Source organism: Lepisma saccharinum, chromosome 14 (genome assembly GCF_977018435.1).
Source record: "Lepisma saccharinum chromosome 14, izLepSacc3.1, whole genome shotgun sequence".
Classification (NCBI taxonomy): Eukaryota; Metazoa; Arthropoda; class Insecta; order Zygentoma; family Lepismatidae; genus Lepisma; species Lepisma saccharinum.
In genome coordinates, this window is record NC_139242.1 from 25385978 (window position 1) to 25404182 (window position 18205).

Below are 18205 nucleotides of genomic sequence, written 5' to 3' on the forward strand. Positions count from 1 at the left end.
AACTTACATTTGCGAAATTATAAAAATTACTCATTAACTTATTCTCAGGTCCCAGGAGCTTAGCACAAGTTCCATTAGCTTGTTAATTCTGAAAATGCCTCTGCGGAGTTACGCCTGATTAGTCCGGGACTCCTTGAATACAAGGCAATAGCGATTATCACTATTATATATCTAACGCCCATCATTGTGTTACGGAACTGATCAAGACAATGATTTCCATATCGATTCTTCTGTATTTTTAGTCATGATATTTTATAAATATGTTTAGCTTGCTGCAAAATTACAACACTACCAACTCGACAACTCATGCTGAAACCGAAGAATATTTCCAACAAACGATACCACTTTTCAACTCGCCCGTGTGTTCTAATTCAGAGATGTTGAAAGATTATGAATGTGTAACTTCATCACTAGGTACATTAAGCCATGGAATTTTCCATTTGGTAAATTTTTCACGGGCAACCAACAAGAGGAAAAAGGAACTTACCACTTTACTACTACTGTCCTCTTGTGTAGATGCACTTGCAAATTTTCAGAACCAATCGTTTGATCAATACCTAGGTGCAATATTCACTGCCACCAACTTTATCAGATTTCGTTCATTTTGAAGGCAGATTCCTCGGTATTGCAGAGTCTGGAGCTCGTAATGCTCACCTTTTTCACTAACGTTCGAGCTTCACGAAAAAATCTAGTTCATTGTTCTAAAAAAACCACTTTTTTAAAAAAAAATGGCTTCGTAAAGTGCTATCACGCTCGCGTCAAAAATTCCATGTAGGCTATCTTCCACTCATACAAATTCAGACGTTTTGTGGTGACAAGTTCCAATCACATGACAACTCATTTGTAACTTTCACATTTATTGGGGTGGCATCTTCCTGCCAAATTCTGTGGACAAAGAAAAGGGAAGAGAGGAGGTGGCCACTTGTTTGACATTTCCAGGAATAGAGCAGCGCTTGAAGCCATATCTGCGTTTGCCAAATGGACATTCCAGTTGTCTGACAGAAAAGTGTTACAATTGAATGGCGACGTAGGAAAAAGTAACTAAATTGCCAATAATTTGTTGTTTCTCCCCCAGGGATAAGCAGAGAGGGGGACATATCTAGAGGGGAGAATTCCTACTCACCGCCCACAAATACCACTGGGCGTCGTCATTTACCGGCAACGAGAAAAAAACGTCATTGTTAGTGCCCCAATTAAACCAATTGTCGTGCAAGAAAACTGTGCACCTTAATCTTCCCAATGATCTATGTAATGATGTGTGGATTATGTTTCTGTCGTATTGCTTGTTGGAAAATAATATTTTGAAATCTGCTCTTTCTTTTTGACACCCTGTATATATGTGTAATATATAATTTTATGGTAACATTCATTTTCCGGGTGGGGGGGGGGTGGATGGTGGCTCTCTTCCGGACGTCCATGCGGTCCATGTTTGCTGTTCCTTATAATGATATTGAAATTTGACACCAGAAATTGTTTTATATCGTTTCAGATTTCTGGGAAGCGAAAGCAGAGACTCGTACTTCAGCAACGTCCAGAGGGCGCGCATCCTGTACGAGATCCTGTCGACATCGCTCTTCGGGAAGAAGAAGAAGGGGGAGGTGGGCATCGACAGGCTGGTCGAGGAAGGCGTCTTCTCCACGGCCTTCCCTTTGCACGACGTAAGTGAGAAGGGCCTTAACAGGGTCTGGGGCGAAAGAACCATTTCCTACAACCAGTTATGCAATAGTACATGCATGTACGCAACTTCTGCTGTCACGGCACGGCGCCATCTTGTGGCTCCACGTATCCACTGTAGAGCCAACACAGCGACACTATTCGGCCAACGTGCGAAACTATTGACTGTAGTGGTATCATGAGTCAGGCCGTTGATAAAACTTGAATAACAATAATCATAATTATTTCTATTACTATTATATCATTGGAGAGACTTCTATTAGAGCCATCAAATCAGTAAATATGCAGTACAACTGTTTTTCATATTATTTATTTATAATTAATACAGTTAGTGTAACGAAATACATACATATTAAATATAAATGTGTACATACCGCGTTGAAGAAAAAGCTCTAAAAGTTAAGGGAGCATTTTAGTCATAAAGTTTGTTGTGAAACATCCCACATAATAATCTGATTTTTGAATTTTGAAAATTGTAAAACCATTATTCTTTGCATATGAAAAATACGGTGCGTTCGTTTTGGCTCTAGGCCGAGATAGCGCACATATCCTTAGCACGTAGACAATTATATTTATATTGCATAACGAGTACTAACATGTGTTATAAGGGTTGTTAAAAGTTGTTCACGTGGTATCTCGGCCCAGAGCCAAAACGAACGCACTGTATGTTCATGCATTTTATTTCAACAGTCTATCTTGTTTCCATGTAAGACATTTTTTATTTTGCTATTCTGTTGGAAAATTGAACTTTGTTGATATTATTAAGTATAAAAATAACAAGCTTTCTGCTTTTTCCTAACATAAAACGATCTGTGTCAATTTTCGGGAAGTGGGGAGGGGATCGACCCCTTTCCGACACCCATGAATGGTATATACGTGTCTAAGTGTCTAAAAAATCGGTGATGATGAAGGGGAACATTTAGGGTTTGTTTGCCTAAATTTGAAATGGAATGGTCCAACAGCAACTTAGAAACCATATACTGAGAAAGGTTCGTGTTCTTCCTTTCTCCTAAAGCGTTTCGTCATTTCACAACAGGCTATCTGGAAGGAGATTGCGGTTTCACAATATTTCAGCAAATCACAAAATGGCAGCCACGTCGAACTGTTCCCATTACGTGATCTTCGGTTGTTTTTCAGGAAACGCCACGCCTCCAAAATCTTTCTTTCTCCCCGCCTTCCGTGACAAAGATAATTTATCGCACAAATCTCTTCCTACACCTTTCCCATGCTCTATCACGAATTTGCCTATCCTCTCTGAAACGAGCAACCATCACCTGAAATATGGTGCCATGGTGCGAATTGACTTTCGTCTTTCTCTTCCTTGCGTCATTGATCATTTCACCAAAAGGAGTGTTCATGATATCACTACCGACAGCAACTGTTTCCAACTTCATTCCGCGAGTGTCTGAAATAGGGCCCAAGAATATATTTTCACTGTAAAATATCTCTCCCACACATCAACTGCCGTAAGTGTAGAAACTTAAGGGCATGATGAAAGTTTTCCGCAAGGTTCTCCCCTCAGCTGCGACTCGGAGCACTGTTGCCAACTTAGCTCTTTTGGAGCCAGATCTGGCTCTTTCCTGCACTCGTTTGGCCCGACCCCTGCCTCACTATGATGCCGGCTCCGACCTACATAGACCAACTTTTACATGAATATACATTTTTCACGTGATATTGTTATATATTGACTGCGTCGCCCCATCCCCTCACCAGCTACTTTTTTATAGCGCCGTGGCTGACATGAAAATGACATAATTGTTATCCTGGAAATATTTATTTTCGATTTCATGCAACCATAGGTGGATTATTGAGATGGGTGATACACCCAGATCTTGGCGGTGTAAATTAAGAATAAATTGTCATCACATTAAAGTAAAGTTAACTGTAATAGCAGCGCCCCCCCCCCCCCCACCCAGTAGCGGCTCCTGCTCATTCGCATATGAACACCCAAATAAATCTGCAATGCAAATCATTATTATTATACTTATTCATTGAACTCTATCTCCTTCAAAACATCAAATGTTCCCACGCCGCTTCAGTGATATCAACCTGCGTAGACCGAGGCGCGCTCTCACTATGCTAGTTTCGCTCCCTCTGACGCTGTTTGCAGCAGTCGCGTAGAGAACACTGAAGCCCGTTTGCGCCAACATCGATTTACTCGCGAGTGAGAGTAAACTCAAAGTTAACCCACGAATCGGCTGATTATGTTGCACCAACAGAAACGCCGGGTAAGCTGGGAGTAAAACGAGGGTAAACTTTACCCTCCGAGATCGGTGAGTAAAAGTCGAGTTAACCCACGCGCAGGGGAGTAATGGCTGCCATCCGAAACCGGTAATGTATCACTTCAGAACTTCAAAACCAAATAAATATATAATGAGAAGTAATAGACTAAAACTGCGAATGTAAAAAGCTATTAATAAATAGTATGTTATTAAGTACTGTATATACTTTGGCAGATGCTTACTGCGTACATTCTTCAGTACATAGTTTCTAAAACTGAACGTGCAATACAAGCATAAACATACACACACTAGCCGGAGAAAATGGAATAGTCCTAGCCATCAACGATCGTGAATCTGTATGACGATCTGAAATCTGAACCTAATCTGTATGACGATTAGGCACTTGCTTTGAGGCTAGCTGCTATCCTAGAGTAAAACCGGTATTTCATGACTCGCGCGGGCTGGAATGTCGTTCATATTGGTGTAATCGAAAATGATCCTAACTCGAGTGTTATCCTGACCCGTGGATTTTCAGACTCGCGAGTTTGTTCAATGTTCGTGCAAACTGGCATGATTGGGTCTTCTGGCTTGGGCGCCGTGCTGGGGATTTTTCATCATTAGGAAATCCATGAACGCAGCGGTCTGTGTGTTAGCAGCAGCAGTCATGCGCCAGAATGTAGTGTTGCAAACCCATTCCATTCGAGACCGTGTGGCGGAGTTGAGGCAACTCATACATCATTGCAAACTGAGGGATTTTTTCTTTAGACAAGGGAAATTTCGATGGTGTATTGTCCCTTTCATGGCAGAACATGGCAGGGGCAAAAAAGAAGGGGAAAGGGAGGAGGGCGACTAAAAGCGAAACTCGTGTTTTAAGCATACCTGCTTTTGCCTTTGCTTAGTGCATCTTGGCCAAAATAAACCGTCCCTGTGACGCAGTAGTCGAATTATCAACCAGTCAATCAGTCAGCTATTTTGCATTCTGTGCGTGTTACTGTGTTGCAAATTGTTTAGCGCTGTCAAAAGTTCGTTCCTGTTTCAGTGCAAAGTGTTTGATTTCATGATGAAAGGGGAAACTGTATTTGGAGGGAAGTTTGCTACAAAGCGTGCAGTGACTGCAGTAATAAGGCGGAAGGGAAGGTAAAATTCTGAAGTACGAAGCAGGGCAGTGTGGACTGAGTGAGTACTGTTATTTTCTTGAAAATTTATTATTCTCTTGATTTCGCTTGATTATCTTGGTTCGGTTAGTCGGTCATTAGAAATAAACAACTGATATCCTCCATGTAGTAGTTGGATCGGCTACTTTGGTGTATGCCAATGTTATTATTCTCCTTGTTCATTATTATCAGCGGAGCGGGTGAGGAAGTTTTTACGAATAATTTTGCAAATCGACAATAGCATTGATATTGTAGATCGGTATTTCTATGTTTTTAGTGATTCTGTCAGATTATCGAATGCTGAATTACATATTGCACAATAACATCGTTCTTCTCGTGATTGGCTGGAAAATTTCCGAGGTATTTGAAATTTGTAAAATAATCCGTGTTTTAAGAAAAAGTTTCATGAAATATAACTCTGTCATAGCCTCATTTTCAGTGAAAGGTGATCAAAACTTAGGTTGCCAATACATTTATCAACATTATGTACGCAAAAACGGGTGCGAGAATTTGAGAGGGGTGATATAACACTTCTTCTGGACCCGAGAATGAAGTGCACACCCATAGAGTCAGACCACCAGCCGCCACTGCCACCACCCCTTTGACACCTAAAGTTACCCTAAGAGGCACTTCGTAAATCTAACTCCTTGAAAGTCAACTTTAGCTCCATTTTAAGGTGAAATTTAGCTCTTTTATGAGCATCATGTTTGGCAATACCGCCAGGATGGCCGTAGGAAGCAAAGAGAAATGCATTACGTTTATGGGAGTATTATTTTCTTTGGTTCTCTTGGAATATCAAACTTCCGATAGTATAGAAAAAGATAGCAACGGAAAGAGGACAGATTGAAGATGTGATGATTGGCAAGTGAAAAAGCCAAACATTCCATTTGATTAGCTGTAACTTGAAGTTGTTGCCTTTTTTCACCATAAAGAATACATGGGATTAAGAAAATTCGTATTCTTCATATTTTTTAAATATCATGTCTAGCTTAATAATCAACATAAAAAATGTTTTACTTTGCCCATTCAGACAATATTGAAATAAATGCACAACTGGTGCGAAACTGTCACTTTTAACCTTAAGCGAAAAATGCAGGCTCGACCAAGACGCAAGACAGTTTCTCTGGCAGATCGTGTCGTTGCTCTAACCAACTGAGCTATTGGTTGAGTTGACTGATTGATTGATTGAGTTTGTGTTTTAAGTCCACTGATTGAGTTGGTGTTTTAAGTCCACTTTATGCACTATAAGGCTAATCAGGACCGGACCTACAGTTTAAAGTGGGATCCGAAACACTATGTGCCTCCACCGGGTATCGAACCCGGGACCAATTGATTACAGGGCGACGGCTCTTCCACTGCGCCATCGGTGAGGCCAAACTGAGCTGTTGGGTCAGGCATGCTTTCGCCTGATTTTTCGCTTCCGCTGTTTTTACCTGCATGAAATTGTCTCTGTCAGTGCTACAACAACGGGATCTGTTGACTTTGAAACACTGTTAAGTGCCAAGTTTTTTCCCCGCGTAGAGTTGTAAATTACCATACTACCAGGTTATTTGGCTCATACAGAAGATGTTGATGTAAGGTAATGGTAAAGGTAAAGTTCCCCGTACACTTTGCTTGCAACGTTCTTCCAGCGTGCTACACACTCCACGCTACACCAGTAGGCGATGCAAAAGTGTACCCGTGTACGCTAGCTTGTAACCAGCCGTAGACATGTACTCAAAGTATCTCAGGGCTTGCGGGGTTTATCAAGGAAAGGTAAAAGGTCAAACAGTAAATCTTTATTTATCTTTACCCACACCTATAATTTACCTGTTTAGCACACTTACACCAGATATCATCACTGCTCTGAAGGTCTAGAAGATAAGGGAGGACAGGGATCATTCATTTGTTCCTCGCAGTGAGGTGTCTGGGGGTGGGGGTATTAGGGACCTTATTTAAATTAGGGGATCAATTTGTGCGTGTAACCAATAGCCGCCTTTGTAGTAGTCTTGTGCCGCACCGACAAGGGGGGACAATGTGCGAAGGCGCCCAAGTCAATTGCGAGGGACGGGCGAGAGCCCGTGGAAGTCGCCCAAGCAATTGCGAGGGACGGGCCGGGGGGCCCGTGGAATCGCAAAGGTGTTGGGAACAAAGGACGTCGCGGGGCACTTAGACTACTGCAAAGGAACTGACAGGTCCGTGTGTATGTTCAAGCAGTAGCAAGAGACGGTGAGGTACAAAGGATTAGGTCTGGGAGCACCCAGGAGACTTGGGCTTAGGTCACCACGACCTAAGGGAGCAATCCAAGCTCATATTGGGCGGACCTGGTAGTTGGGTTATCTGCTTCTCTTCTTTTCCTCCTTCCTTCCTTCCTTCTGGCTTCTCGGCTATTGGAACCTGGTTGGGGAAGCATACAGATTAGATCTGAGAACCAGGTCATTCGCAGTCAGCATCTGGCAGTCGACTGATCTCCGAAAAAAGAAAAAGGAAAAATCCCCGCCCCCCAAAGGGCTCGCGGGGGTTAGTGGCGCCCGACCTGAGTCAACTTACGACTGCACCAAAAGGCGCAGACCTCGCTTGAGACATTGATGCACTCTTGAGTACATCATAGTCCCATGTTCGGTCTTTTATTTAGGCGCAGTTTTCCCTTCGGAATAGATTCAGTCAAGCCGGATTTCTCCCTTGGGGAAGCCTCCATTCATGCTTGGCATGCACTAGTATGCTAACTACCTACATGACATCGGGATTTGTTTAAACCTGGTTTCAATCTTGTAAAGAGATTTTTACCAGGCGGCGAAAATAGAATAGATGGTGAAAAAACTACAACTAGGAAGAGAACAAAGAGAAGGGAAGCTCCCAAGGGTAAAACCAAGGAAACTTGTAAAACCTCAGCTTGACTGAGCTCCGGGATTTTTTATTTTTTTTATTTGACGTCAGGATTGGTGTATCCCAGCATATTGTTTATTTAACATTAACTGGAATCGACAATAATTTACAATACTGTTACAATAATTACTTTTCTTTACATCAATATTTTACAAAAACTAACGCAACTGTCGCGTTAGTACAATATACAATGTTCCCAGAAAATCCCCAAAATCTACTCACTACTACATATATATGAACATTCACAATCACAATCATTACATTAACTTGATTGTCATTTCATTTATCTGGTTTATATAAACAGTCGTGGACGGGGAAGTGAAACCCTCTCTACTCTGGGTTTTATTTGACCTATAGCTTGCACTAATGGGTTTGGATGCATCGTAATCCGCCTCCACAGGTTATCCCGGGCAATATGTAGTAAATCTTCAATCCTGGGCTGGTCCATGTCTTCGTGGAGTTGTTGTATACGTGTCGCTAACGGGTAATGTCCAATGTATCTGAGTGCTCTGTTTTGTACATATTGCAATTTCTGTAAATGTGTTTTAGTGGCCTGTAACCATGTAGGGCCGGCATATAATAATATAGGTCTAATCATCATTTGATACAGATGGAGTCTTGTTTCAATTGACAACGCTGGTGATCTTAGTAGAGGCATGAGGTATCCTGTTCTTTGTTTTGCCCTTCTTGCCACCTCATCTAGATGTGGGCCAACAGTCAGTCTTGTAACAAGGCTTATTCCTAGGTACTTTATCTTATTGACCGTAGGGACTGGCGTCTGGAATATTTGGAGTTTGATTTTCTCCCTAGCTCCACTCGATGCAAAAGCTATGGTGTTGCTTTTTGTTGGATTTATTTTTATTTTCCATTTCTGAGTCCATTTTATTAATTCTGGCACATATTTGTTAATTCGTTTTTCGCAAGTGGACAGTAATTTTGCATGTACTAACAATGCAGTATCATCTGCATATGTTGCTAGTAATCCTTCTTTCGGAAATGGAATATCTGCCGTATATAATGAGTATAACGTAGGGGAAAGGACAGAGCCTTGAGGCACCCCTGCTTCAATAGATCTGGAAGTAGATTTCTGCTCTTGCACAGTTACTATAAACTTTCTGTTTTGCAGATAATTCATCATAACTTTTAAGTAGCACTGAGGTAGCGGAAGTTGTTGTAATTTGAGCATTAGTCCACCGTGCCATACTCTATTAAATGCTTGCTGCACGTCCAGAAATAGACCAGCGACACGATGCTTTCTGTTGTTATGAACAGCAATATAGTCAACGACTCTGACAAGTTGTTCGGTAGTACCGTGATTTTTCCGAAAGCCAAATTGGTGGTTTGGTATTAGCTGATGTTCGTCTATAATAACTCTGAGACGCTGGCACAACACCCTTTCGAAAAGCTTACTAACATGAGATAATAGACTTATAGGCCTATAGTTTGTCTTCTCGTGCGGATTCTTTCCCATTTTTCGAATAGCTATGATCTTTGCCATTTTACATTGTGTTGGAAAATAGCCCAGTCGTATAATGTTAGTAAAAAGTTTGGCAAGATACATAAACCCCTCTTGTGAGATTCTGAAGTGCCGCAGGTGGAATACCATCTAGGCCAGGTGCTGCTTTCGGTTTAAGCTTCTTTGTCAGCCTTTGGACTTCACGAGGTGTTACGTGTGGAGCATCAAGAATCGATGGAAGTTGTAGAAGTTGGTCGGATATATTTTGAACCTCTTGCTCTGTTTCTTGATCATTAAGTTCTGCATTAAGTTTGAAATGCATTTGGAATTGGTCTGCAAGAGTTTCCGCTATTTCCTGAGGATTCACTATAGGTCCTTCTGGAGAATTTAAGGAATTCAACGTTGGCTTATCTCTTGCATTGAGAGTGCGCGCTAACTTCCAAAATTGCCTATCTTGTGGTTCCAGTTTTCGTAGACGTTCATCCCATTGGGAGGTCCGCTCTCTTACTAGGAAATTATGTAATTCTTTGGCAAGCAACCTCCATTCGTAAAGATGGTGGGGTGATTGAGTTCTATACCAGCGACGTCGGGCCCATCGTGTCAAACAAAGTAAAATTTCCAGTACTGGAGAAGTGTTTGGCGTAGGTAAAGTAGACATGGTAATCGTTGTTCGGCTCCAAGATGTTTTAATAACCTCTGTAAAGTTGTTTACTGCTTCATCGATCTCCTCAGCCGTATTCATTGATTGATGGAGGTTCAGTCTCATATGTGATTGCCGGCGAAAAGCATTCCAATCTGTTTTGGGTTCCTGTAGTGCCTGGAACCTATGATAGTAGATGCCCTGGGCAATAGCTGCGATAACAGGGAGATGATCCGAGGTAAGAGCGTCTTCAACATATGGTGCAGTACTAATGCCTACTCCTTTGTTCAAAAGTACGTCTAAGACATCAGGTGTTCCTCTACCCCTAGGGTAGAAAGTAGGGTCCAGTGGAGCAGATATAGAAAATTCAGTATCTGGCAGCGCTTGCAGTAGAATATTTCCAGACGGGTTAGATATTCTGGAGTGCCATATAGGATGCTTGGCATTAAGATCGCCTCCAACAATAACGTTGGATCCCAGTGTGTCCAATTGTAGTACGTCTTGATAATCCAGCACTGTAGCTGGAGACCGATACGCTGCAACTAATATCAGATCTTCTGAAGTAGTATGCACCTTAATTGCAATTGCCTCAATTGATGTAAATGTGGGTAGTGCTATTCTTGCCGCGTTGATTCCTTGTCTTGTTAATATGAGAAGTCCGCATTTTCTTTGTTGGAGTCGGTCTTCACGGAAAATTCTATAACGAGAGATGGTCCATTTCATATGTGGTTTGAGGTGAGTCTCGTTAATTAGTGCAATATCTATATTTTTATTGCAAAGTAGATGAGTCAGTTCAGGTGTCTGATTTGCTATGCCATCGGCATTGTATATCAGCAAATTGATATGTTGAAGCAAATTATGTCGACTAAAAACAGCCATCAGATTGCATTTCCATCAGTATTTGTATTATGATTGGTATTATAGACATTCCCGAGGTTGCTTGGGAGATCTTTTGTAGTCCTCGGGATACATGTTGCCATATCTTGGTAAAGTTCCATGTATTAGCCAGATCCAGGAGTATTTGAAGACCTTGGCCAGCTTGCCCAGTATTTGTTGTAGGTTGGTGACGTTGTCCCATTCGTGACTGTGGGTCAGCTCTGTATGCATAAGATGTATAACGTGCTGCTTCAGTGGGCCTGATAGATGTTGAAGCTGGAGCTGGAGCTGAAGCTGCTGGAGCTGTAGTGGTGGTTCTGACAGGTTGACTGGCAGTTATCATCTGAGGTTTTCTCTGTTATTGATCTATTACAGTGAAGATCCGACAGCCTCTAAAGTTTGCGGGATGTTCTCCCCCACAGTTCGCACACGTGGGGGGATCATCCCTCTTCTTCTGACATTTATATGCTTCATGTGGTTTACCACATTTAACACAGCGTGGTATGGTAAAACATTGTTGCTGGGTGTGGCCTAGACGTTGGCATTTATGGCATTGTATGACTGTTGGGGGCAGATATTCTACGACCTCAATCCTATAGATGTTAATACTTTCCAAATCGTAGATCGTTGATGCTGCTGGTGATCTCTTGAGAGTAATCAGGAATAGCGGTATGTTCTTCCTTCCGGGACCTTTTGGGTTACGCTGGCTCATTTGGTGAACAGTCATAACTTCAAATCCACAATCAATGAGCTCCGACATGATGAACTTCGTATCTAGATCTATAGGAAGATGTCGAATGACAACCCGAAGTGGACGATTTTGACGATTCGGAGCTATGGCGAATCTTTCTCTGTTTGTTTGAAGATATGTTTTCAATTTGTTGAAATCATTTGATGAAGTACATAGGAAACGTATACTATCCATTGTGTAACACACCCTTGGGTTAATCTTGGTAGTTTCGATAGTTTTCATGACAAAATTATGAGGTGCCGGTTGATGATATACATAGATCAATGGCTCTCTGGTAGGTTTTGGTGTGGAAACGGAAGGTATTTCGTTTTCTCCCTCTGTTTGAATCTGCATATTTTCAGGTGGTAATTCCGGTTGGTCTGATGTGAACGCATCATATCTATTTGATGTTTCAATTGTTGATGGTGGATCAGCAGTCACAGTACTGGCCGGAACTGTCTTTCTTGGAGGTACGAGTTGAAACCCATCGGGATCAACGGTCTTGTTTTGTGTGGATTGCATATAACGTTCTCTTCTATCCGTTGGCTTCATAAATAACTTTTCGGAAGATCTGGAATATACTCGTCGTGGTGGGCGCATTTTCCCTCCTTGCGATTTGGGGATGGCTCCCGTGTGAGCGGATACTCTTCTCTCTTCATTTACAACAGAATCTGATGTGTAACCGTACTCCGATGCAGTGCCCTGAGGTTCCCGGTTGTCGATATTGTTCATTTCAGAATCGCTAAGGCGTTCTGTATCTATCATTGGTTGCCTCGATAGGCTATCAGAGGGAGGAATTGGGAACACGAATTGTCCCCCCTGAATGTTTGAGCTTGTTGGCCTATCGGATGATTGGGTTGTTGAACGTCTTCCATTATTTCCCTGGACGGGGTCGGGTAGGTTGAAGTTCCTCACTGACATCACGCAAACACGTGTCTATGCCGCGGCGATCTCGACGTTCGATGGTCTGGAACTTCGTTGGGCACCGTGAGGTTTCCACTCCAGGTCCCTTCGGACAGAGGAGCTCCGGGCCTCGCTGCTTCGCTTATATACTGTCTAGTGGCAGCACTGAGGTGGGTGGAGAAGATCGGAACTAAGCTTGCTGCAGCGTTGCAAACTCCCTTCAATTTACGAGATGGAACTCGTGCGTTAAGAATTATCGTGTTTTTCATAGTAAAAACCACTAGCATGTGGCGAGACAAACTTAACACTTGTGTGCTAAACTAAACACGTTACAGTAATGATTTTACAATCTATGCACGAGACAAAGAGATTCAACAATGCAAGTTACATATTAAGCAACAGTTACTGTGCATAAGATTAAACGAAAGATAACTGAATGCATAAGCGTCGCACGGCATTTAGCATGCTTCCCAAACTAAATAGGTTACAATAAATTATGCACAACAATATATATTTCATGCTTAACAACCATGCAGTCAAAATTAGATAAACATAAACCAAAAGTGTAAGCCTCGCAGGGGATTTCGCAAGCATTAATAATTATACATTAAAGAATATGGCGATCACGCAGGATCGTTAAATATGTGAACACACAGGGTTGTTACATGCTCCATATCATGAAGATACATGTAGGAGGAATGTGGTGGTAGGGGCCCACACATTCTCGATCTCAGAAATTTTTTTGGACGTGATGTAATTAACAGCAGGCTCCTGCAGCCTTTAACGACCAGATACCCATTTATTTGAGGCTGGTTAACCGCAAAGCTGCCTCATGCATAGAGAAGGTCAGCAAATTCTGACCTTAGCACACTCGCCTGGGGATCAAGGGGAATCGAACCCGATCCTGGTCTCCCATGTTACAGTCCGATGCTCTACCGACTAGATCAGAGCAGTCCCTCACTCAGGAGATGTACTACGTATACATTTCAGAGAAAAACTCACTCGACCAGGACTCGAACTTGGTTCTCTGGCATACCAAGCCATTTCTCCACCAATTGAACTACTGAGCCAGACCTGTCTAACCTATATGAAACAATAGATCATGGAGACGATAAACAGCCAGTATCGGCATGTCAAAACTGGAGAGGGTGGGGGAAAGGACAGTTTACTTTCTCTAGGTAGACAAGGCTTATCACCTTATTAAGGTGCTATTAGTGCATGAGCAAAACTGGCAAAAAGTGGGGCAGGGTACTGCTGCCCCTCGTCCTCCCACCTTATCGCCGCTACTGTAAACCGCTCATTGATAAGAACTGTAACAAATTAATCTTCCTTCAAATATCAATTTACCGTAGAGCTTAGAATTGCATTGTATGTAAAATGTTACTGTATTTTTCAGGGTCCGTATGAAGTAAAGAAGAAGAATGGAGTTCCTGAGAGCCCATTGAATCCAAGGCAAATTCTCTACGATTATTGGGCTCGCTGGGGCAAGTGGTACAAATATCAGCCTTTGGATCACATCAGAGAATACTTTGGCGAGAAAATAGCCATATACTTTGCATGGTTAGGCAAGTATCTTTAGAACTTTAGTTCTGTTCTTATGGTTGCACATTTAATCACACACTTACATGTATTTCACATTATTCATTCTCGGAATTGAATTCAAGTTTATATTATGTTCGCAAATTTCCCACATGCAATAATTGTAAGTATAATGAGTTAAAAGTCTTTTCACTACCCCCCTCCCCTCTTACTTTCTAGCAGTCTGAAAAAGAACAATGAGTACCAAAAGATGGCAAGATATATGTGATTGACAACAATAAGAAAAAACACCCCTCTTATTTAGTTCCTTATGTGATCTTGTGTACTTGTTCAAAAACCTCAGCAGATTCATGTCTCCTACATACAGTAACAATATAGGTGCCTACAATCTACCAAACTTGTACACTAAGATATTTTTAGATTGAAGCTGTGACCTTTTAAGAAATATATTTTTGTAACACAATGTTTCCATAATAATAAATTTGCTCATCTCTCACAATACAGACTTCCGTAACATATCAAACTTCATACTTCAAAATATTGATTACCATAATTTTATCATTCACTTAATCCACACTGCTTCTCCATTTGAAGACAGAAATGAAGTCAACAGGTGAAATTTTGTTGTAATTATATTGTTTCAGTGCTATTGGTTTGTCTTAATATATTACAATTGGCTTGACAGGCTATTTTCATTTTTTGTTTATTATAATTATTTTCAATTTATGGTATTTAGAGTTGACAAGTATTGAATTGTTAATGATGACAGGATGAGAAAGGGGTTCTCAATATAGAATACAAAATAATTGTTTATTGAGAAACTATTATCTCTTGGATTCTTGTGAACTCTTCTTTTTATTATTATTATTATTTGTGATAAGCCCCACACACATTTGCATCAGGCTCAATACCTACCTAGGACCAGTCCTGACCTTAACCAAGGGATTTATCCAGAATTTTCCATCAGGAGGGAGGGGTGTAGGTTCATATTTAGGGGGAGTGCAAGGGTAAATTTAGAGCCAAAATTACCATAAATTTGGTCTTTATGAAAAATTTAAGGAAATGTTGTAATGGTGTTGGGGGCTGTTGGTGTGTGTGTGGATAAATAAATGCTAACAACCTTTCTACTTGGTGTGAACTACAACCTCTGTTCAGAATGACATTTTTAATCAGTGGCAGATTCAGAAGCTACCTGTATAGTTGGGTTGAGCGAATTTCAGTCAGGTGCCTCACCTCAGGGTACGAAATCATTTAATTAAGACTGGTGGGGGGAGAAAGATCTTAATCTACCTTAAAAGTAGAAATAAATTACTAAATTAAAAATATATTATTATTTCTATTAATTCCACATAAAGAAATTAATTTGTTACTTTTATATATATATCAGACATTATAAAGTACCAAACTAATTCCTTTACTAACTTGTAAAAGATGTTAATAAATTATGAAATAGTTGAAGTGGTTTTATTATCTTTAAGTTTTTATGTAGTTCTTGCTTTATGTTAATATAAATCAATTAGATTTCATAGTTATTATTGTCTTGCATTCTTGTTTTACTTTTATTGTGCATATTGATGTAGATTTGTTAATGATCTCTTGAGAGAGAGAAAGCATTCAACACTCACAACCACACTAATTTCTATGTGTTTTCGATATTATTCTTAGTAAATTATATTTGAAACTAATTGCTTATCTTTGGTTTGTTGTAACAAAAACTCTCCCCCCTGGAAATTCTTGGTGGGGGGATATTTGAGGCAAAGATTATTGGTGGGGGAAATCCCAGGATTTTGCACCCTGCCTCACCTCACAGAGAAGTAATTCTAACTTAAATTGTGCAATGCGGAAGTGCGAAATTTTCTAAATTTCACATAAGTAACAACTTGCATTTTTTTATAAAACAATAAATCATACTGTAAACAGGTACCAAGCTGACTTCCATGCTCTAGAGGAGTGGTTCTCAAACTTTTTTCTCCTCATTGTATCCTTTAGTCATAACTAAACTAACTAATGTACCCGCACCATATGTTTTCTCTGAATAGTGGGTTTTGGGGAATTTTTTTTCGTTGCCTGGTTGGTGGTGCATTTTTTATATGTTGGAGGCATGTCTCTGCAATAGAGCAAAATGGCATTTGTGCTGTATGTGGAAAGGTGGTAAACAAATAAACATTAGAATCCTACGTTTTTTTATTGGGTGTTCCTACATTTACAATCTTTATGATTAATTACAGGAATAAAAATGTGAAATACATGTATACTAAGAAGTATATAAAAAAACGTTATATCTGTGTCTGGATGTGCACTTGAAACTTTCAAGCGGAGATTCAGCTCCAAATTTAGTCTATTATAGATTTCGAACGAATATTTTATTTCAAAATATATGAAACAAAGATAAGAATGTCAGTGACAAAATCAGCTTTATTAAAGCTATGAAGTATGAAACAATGAAGTCGGCTTAATACAACTGCAGCAAAAATGTTGTCTTGTGGGTATTCTCGACATTTCTCTTCCGAGCTGATCATTTACCCCCTTCAAGTCATTCATGTACCCCTGGGGGTATGTGTACCACAGTTTGAGAACCACTACTCTAGAGATTAGAAAATTGTTTTTCAAAAATATGGGCCCAGGACTGGAATAGATGGGTGTGGGTTTGAATTTGTTTCTTTAAGTCCACTTTATGCACAGAAAGGCTAATCTGGACTGGACCTACAGTTGAAAGTGGGATCTGAACCACTATGTGCCTTCACCGAGTATTGAATCTGGAACCCCTTGATTACAAGGTGACAACATTACCACTACACCATCGGGGAGGCCCCTCTGGAATAGATGGTTATCATAATTCCCCCCATTGCCACAGTAAAGTGAATGATCAGCTAGGAGGAAGGGGTCTCCGGTTTGATCCCCTTTTGAGGGATATTGAACAAAGGCTTGGATCTAAATTTAAGCTGTAGGTGTAGTTCCGATTAGTCTGTCATCAGCATAAAGTGGACTTAAATCAACATTGAAAATATTTTTGAGCCTGTTAAACTTGGTGAAAAAAGACAGAACATTTGAATCTTGAAAAATATTGGGCTGGCAGTTGGGACCCAACCCTGATTTTAATAACAAGTTCTGTCAAAATTTGGAAAATTATTATGTCAAAATGTAGTTGATCCGATAATTTCACACTTAATGTAATCGTATACTCCTTTGTGCAGGTTTCTATACAGGATGGCTTTTGCCAGCAGCAGTGGTGGGTTTTTTGGTATTCCTTTATGGCCTATGTACAATGCACTCAAACCAGCAGGCTCTGGAAGTGTGCAACAGCAGAGGCCAGTTCAACATGTGTCCCCTGTGTGAAGACTACTGTGAATATTGGGACCTGGCAGATGTGTGCGCATATGCACAGGTGGCCTATCTCTTTGATCATCCAGGAACAGTCTTCTATGCTGTGTTTGTTTCATTTTGGGGTAAGTAGTAATAAAATAATAATATTAATGAGTTGATATTTTCAGTAACATAGAGTGGTGAAGAAAATTCGTATGTGTGTTCTGGGCTACCAGCCAGGTTAAATCGGCATTAACATCCAACGTTTCGAGTGTATGCATTGTTCTCATCATCATGGAAGTAATTCATCATACCCTGATGATGAGAGCAACGTATGCGCTTGAAACTTTGGATTATAACACTGATTTAACCTAGCTGGTAACCTGAGAACATTTGTTTGAATCACGTTACCTGGAAAGCTACAATTCCTACTGGTGAAGAAAAGTTGTTTATGTGTAAGTTTATTATTGTTGCCAAAAATTGATATTGATCTAGTTTAGTTTACGCTATTATACAATAACTTTTGTCGTGTTTTTTTTTATTTAGTGTCGCTTTTCTTGGTTGAGTTTGGGGATAAACGGTGGAATACAATGAACCTGGTGGGGGATATCTTAAGTAGACTATCCTAACTGGGGGAAAGCTTTATGCAAATTTTCTTAACTGGGGGATAGCATCCCCCTGTATTCCCTTTCTCACTTCGATGGATTGAATTAGGTTATTTTACTATGCTTTTCTGTTAAAACTTTTGGCTAATTCATGACTATGAGGATGAGTGATGATATGGTTCAATTGATGAAGGGACACTCAAAAAGAATATGCCCAGGCTGAGATTTGAACCCTGGA

At 40.6% G+C, this 18205-nt stretch overlaps 1 protein-coding gene across 6 annotated transcripts in view; it reads left to right on the top strand.

The window, feature by feature from the left end:
- LOC145998732 (anoctamin-7-like) overlaps positions 1-18205 on the top strand; it is a 454373-nt gene that overhangs the window by 398195 nt on the left and 37973 nt on the right. For all 6 annotated transcript variants that reach the window (XM_083135261.1, XM_083135262.1, XM_083135264.1 and 3 more), the window contains 3 exons: positions 1490-1658; positions 13917-14085; positions 17254-17505. In XM_083135261.1, the coding sequence (XP_082991387.1) occupies positions 1490-1658; positions 13917-14085; positions 17254-17505 (590 nt within the window). The remainder of the gene's footprint in view (positions 1-1489; positions 1659-13916; positions 14086-17253; positions 17506-18205) is intronic.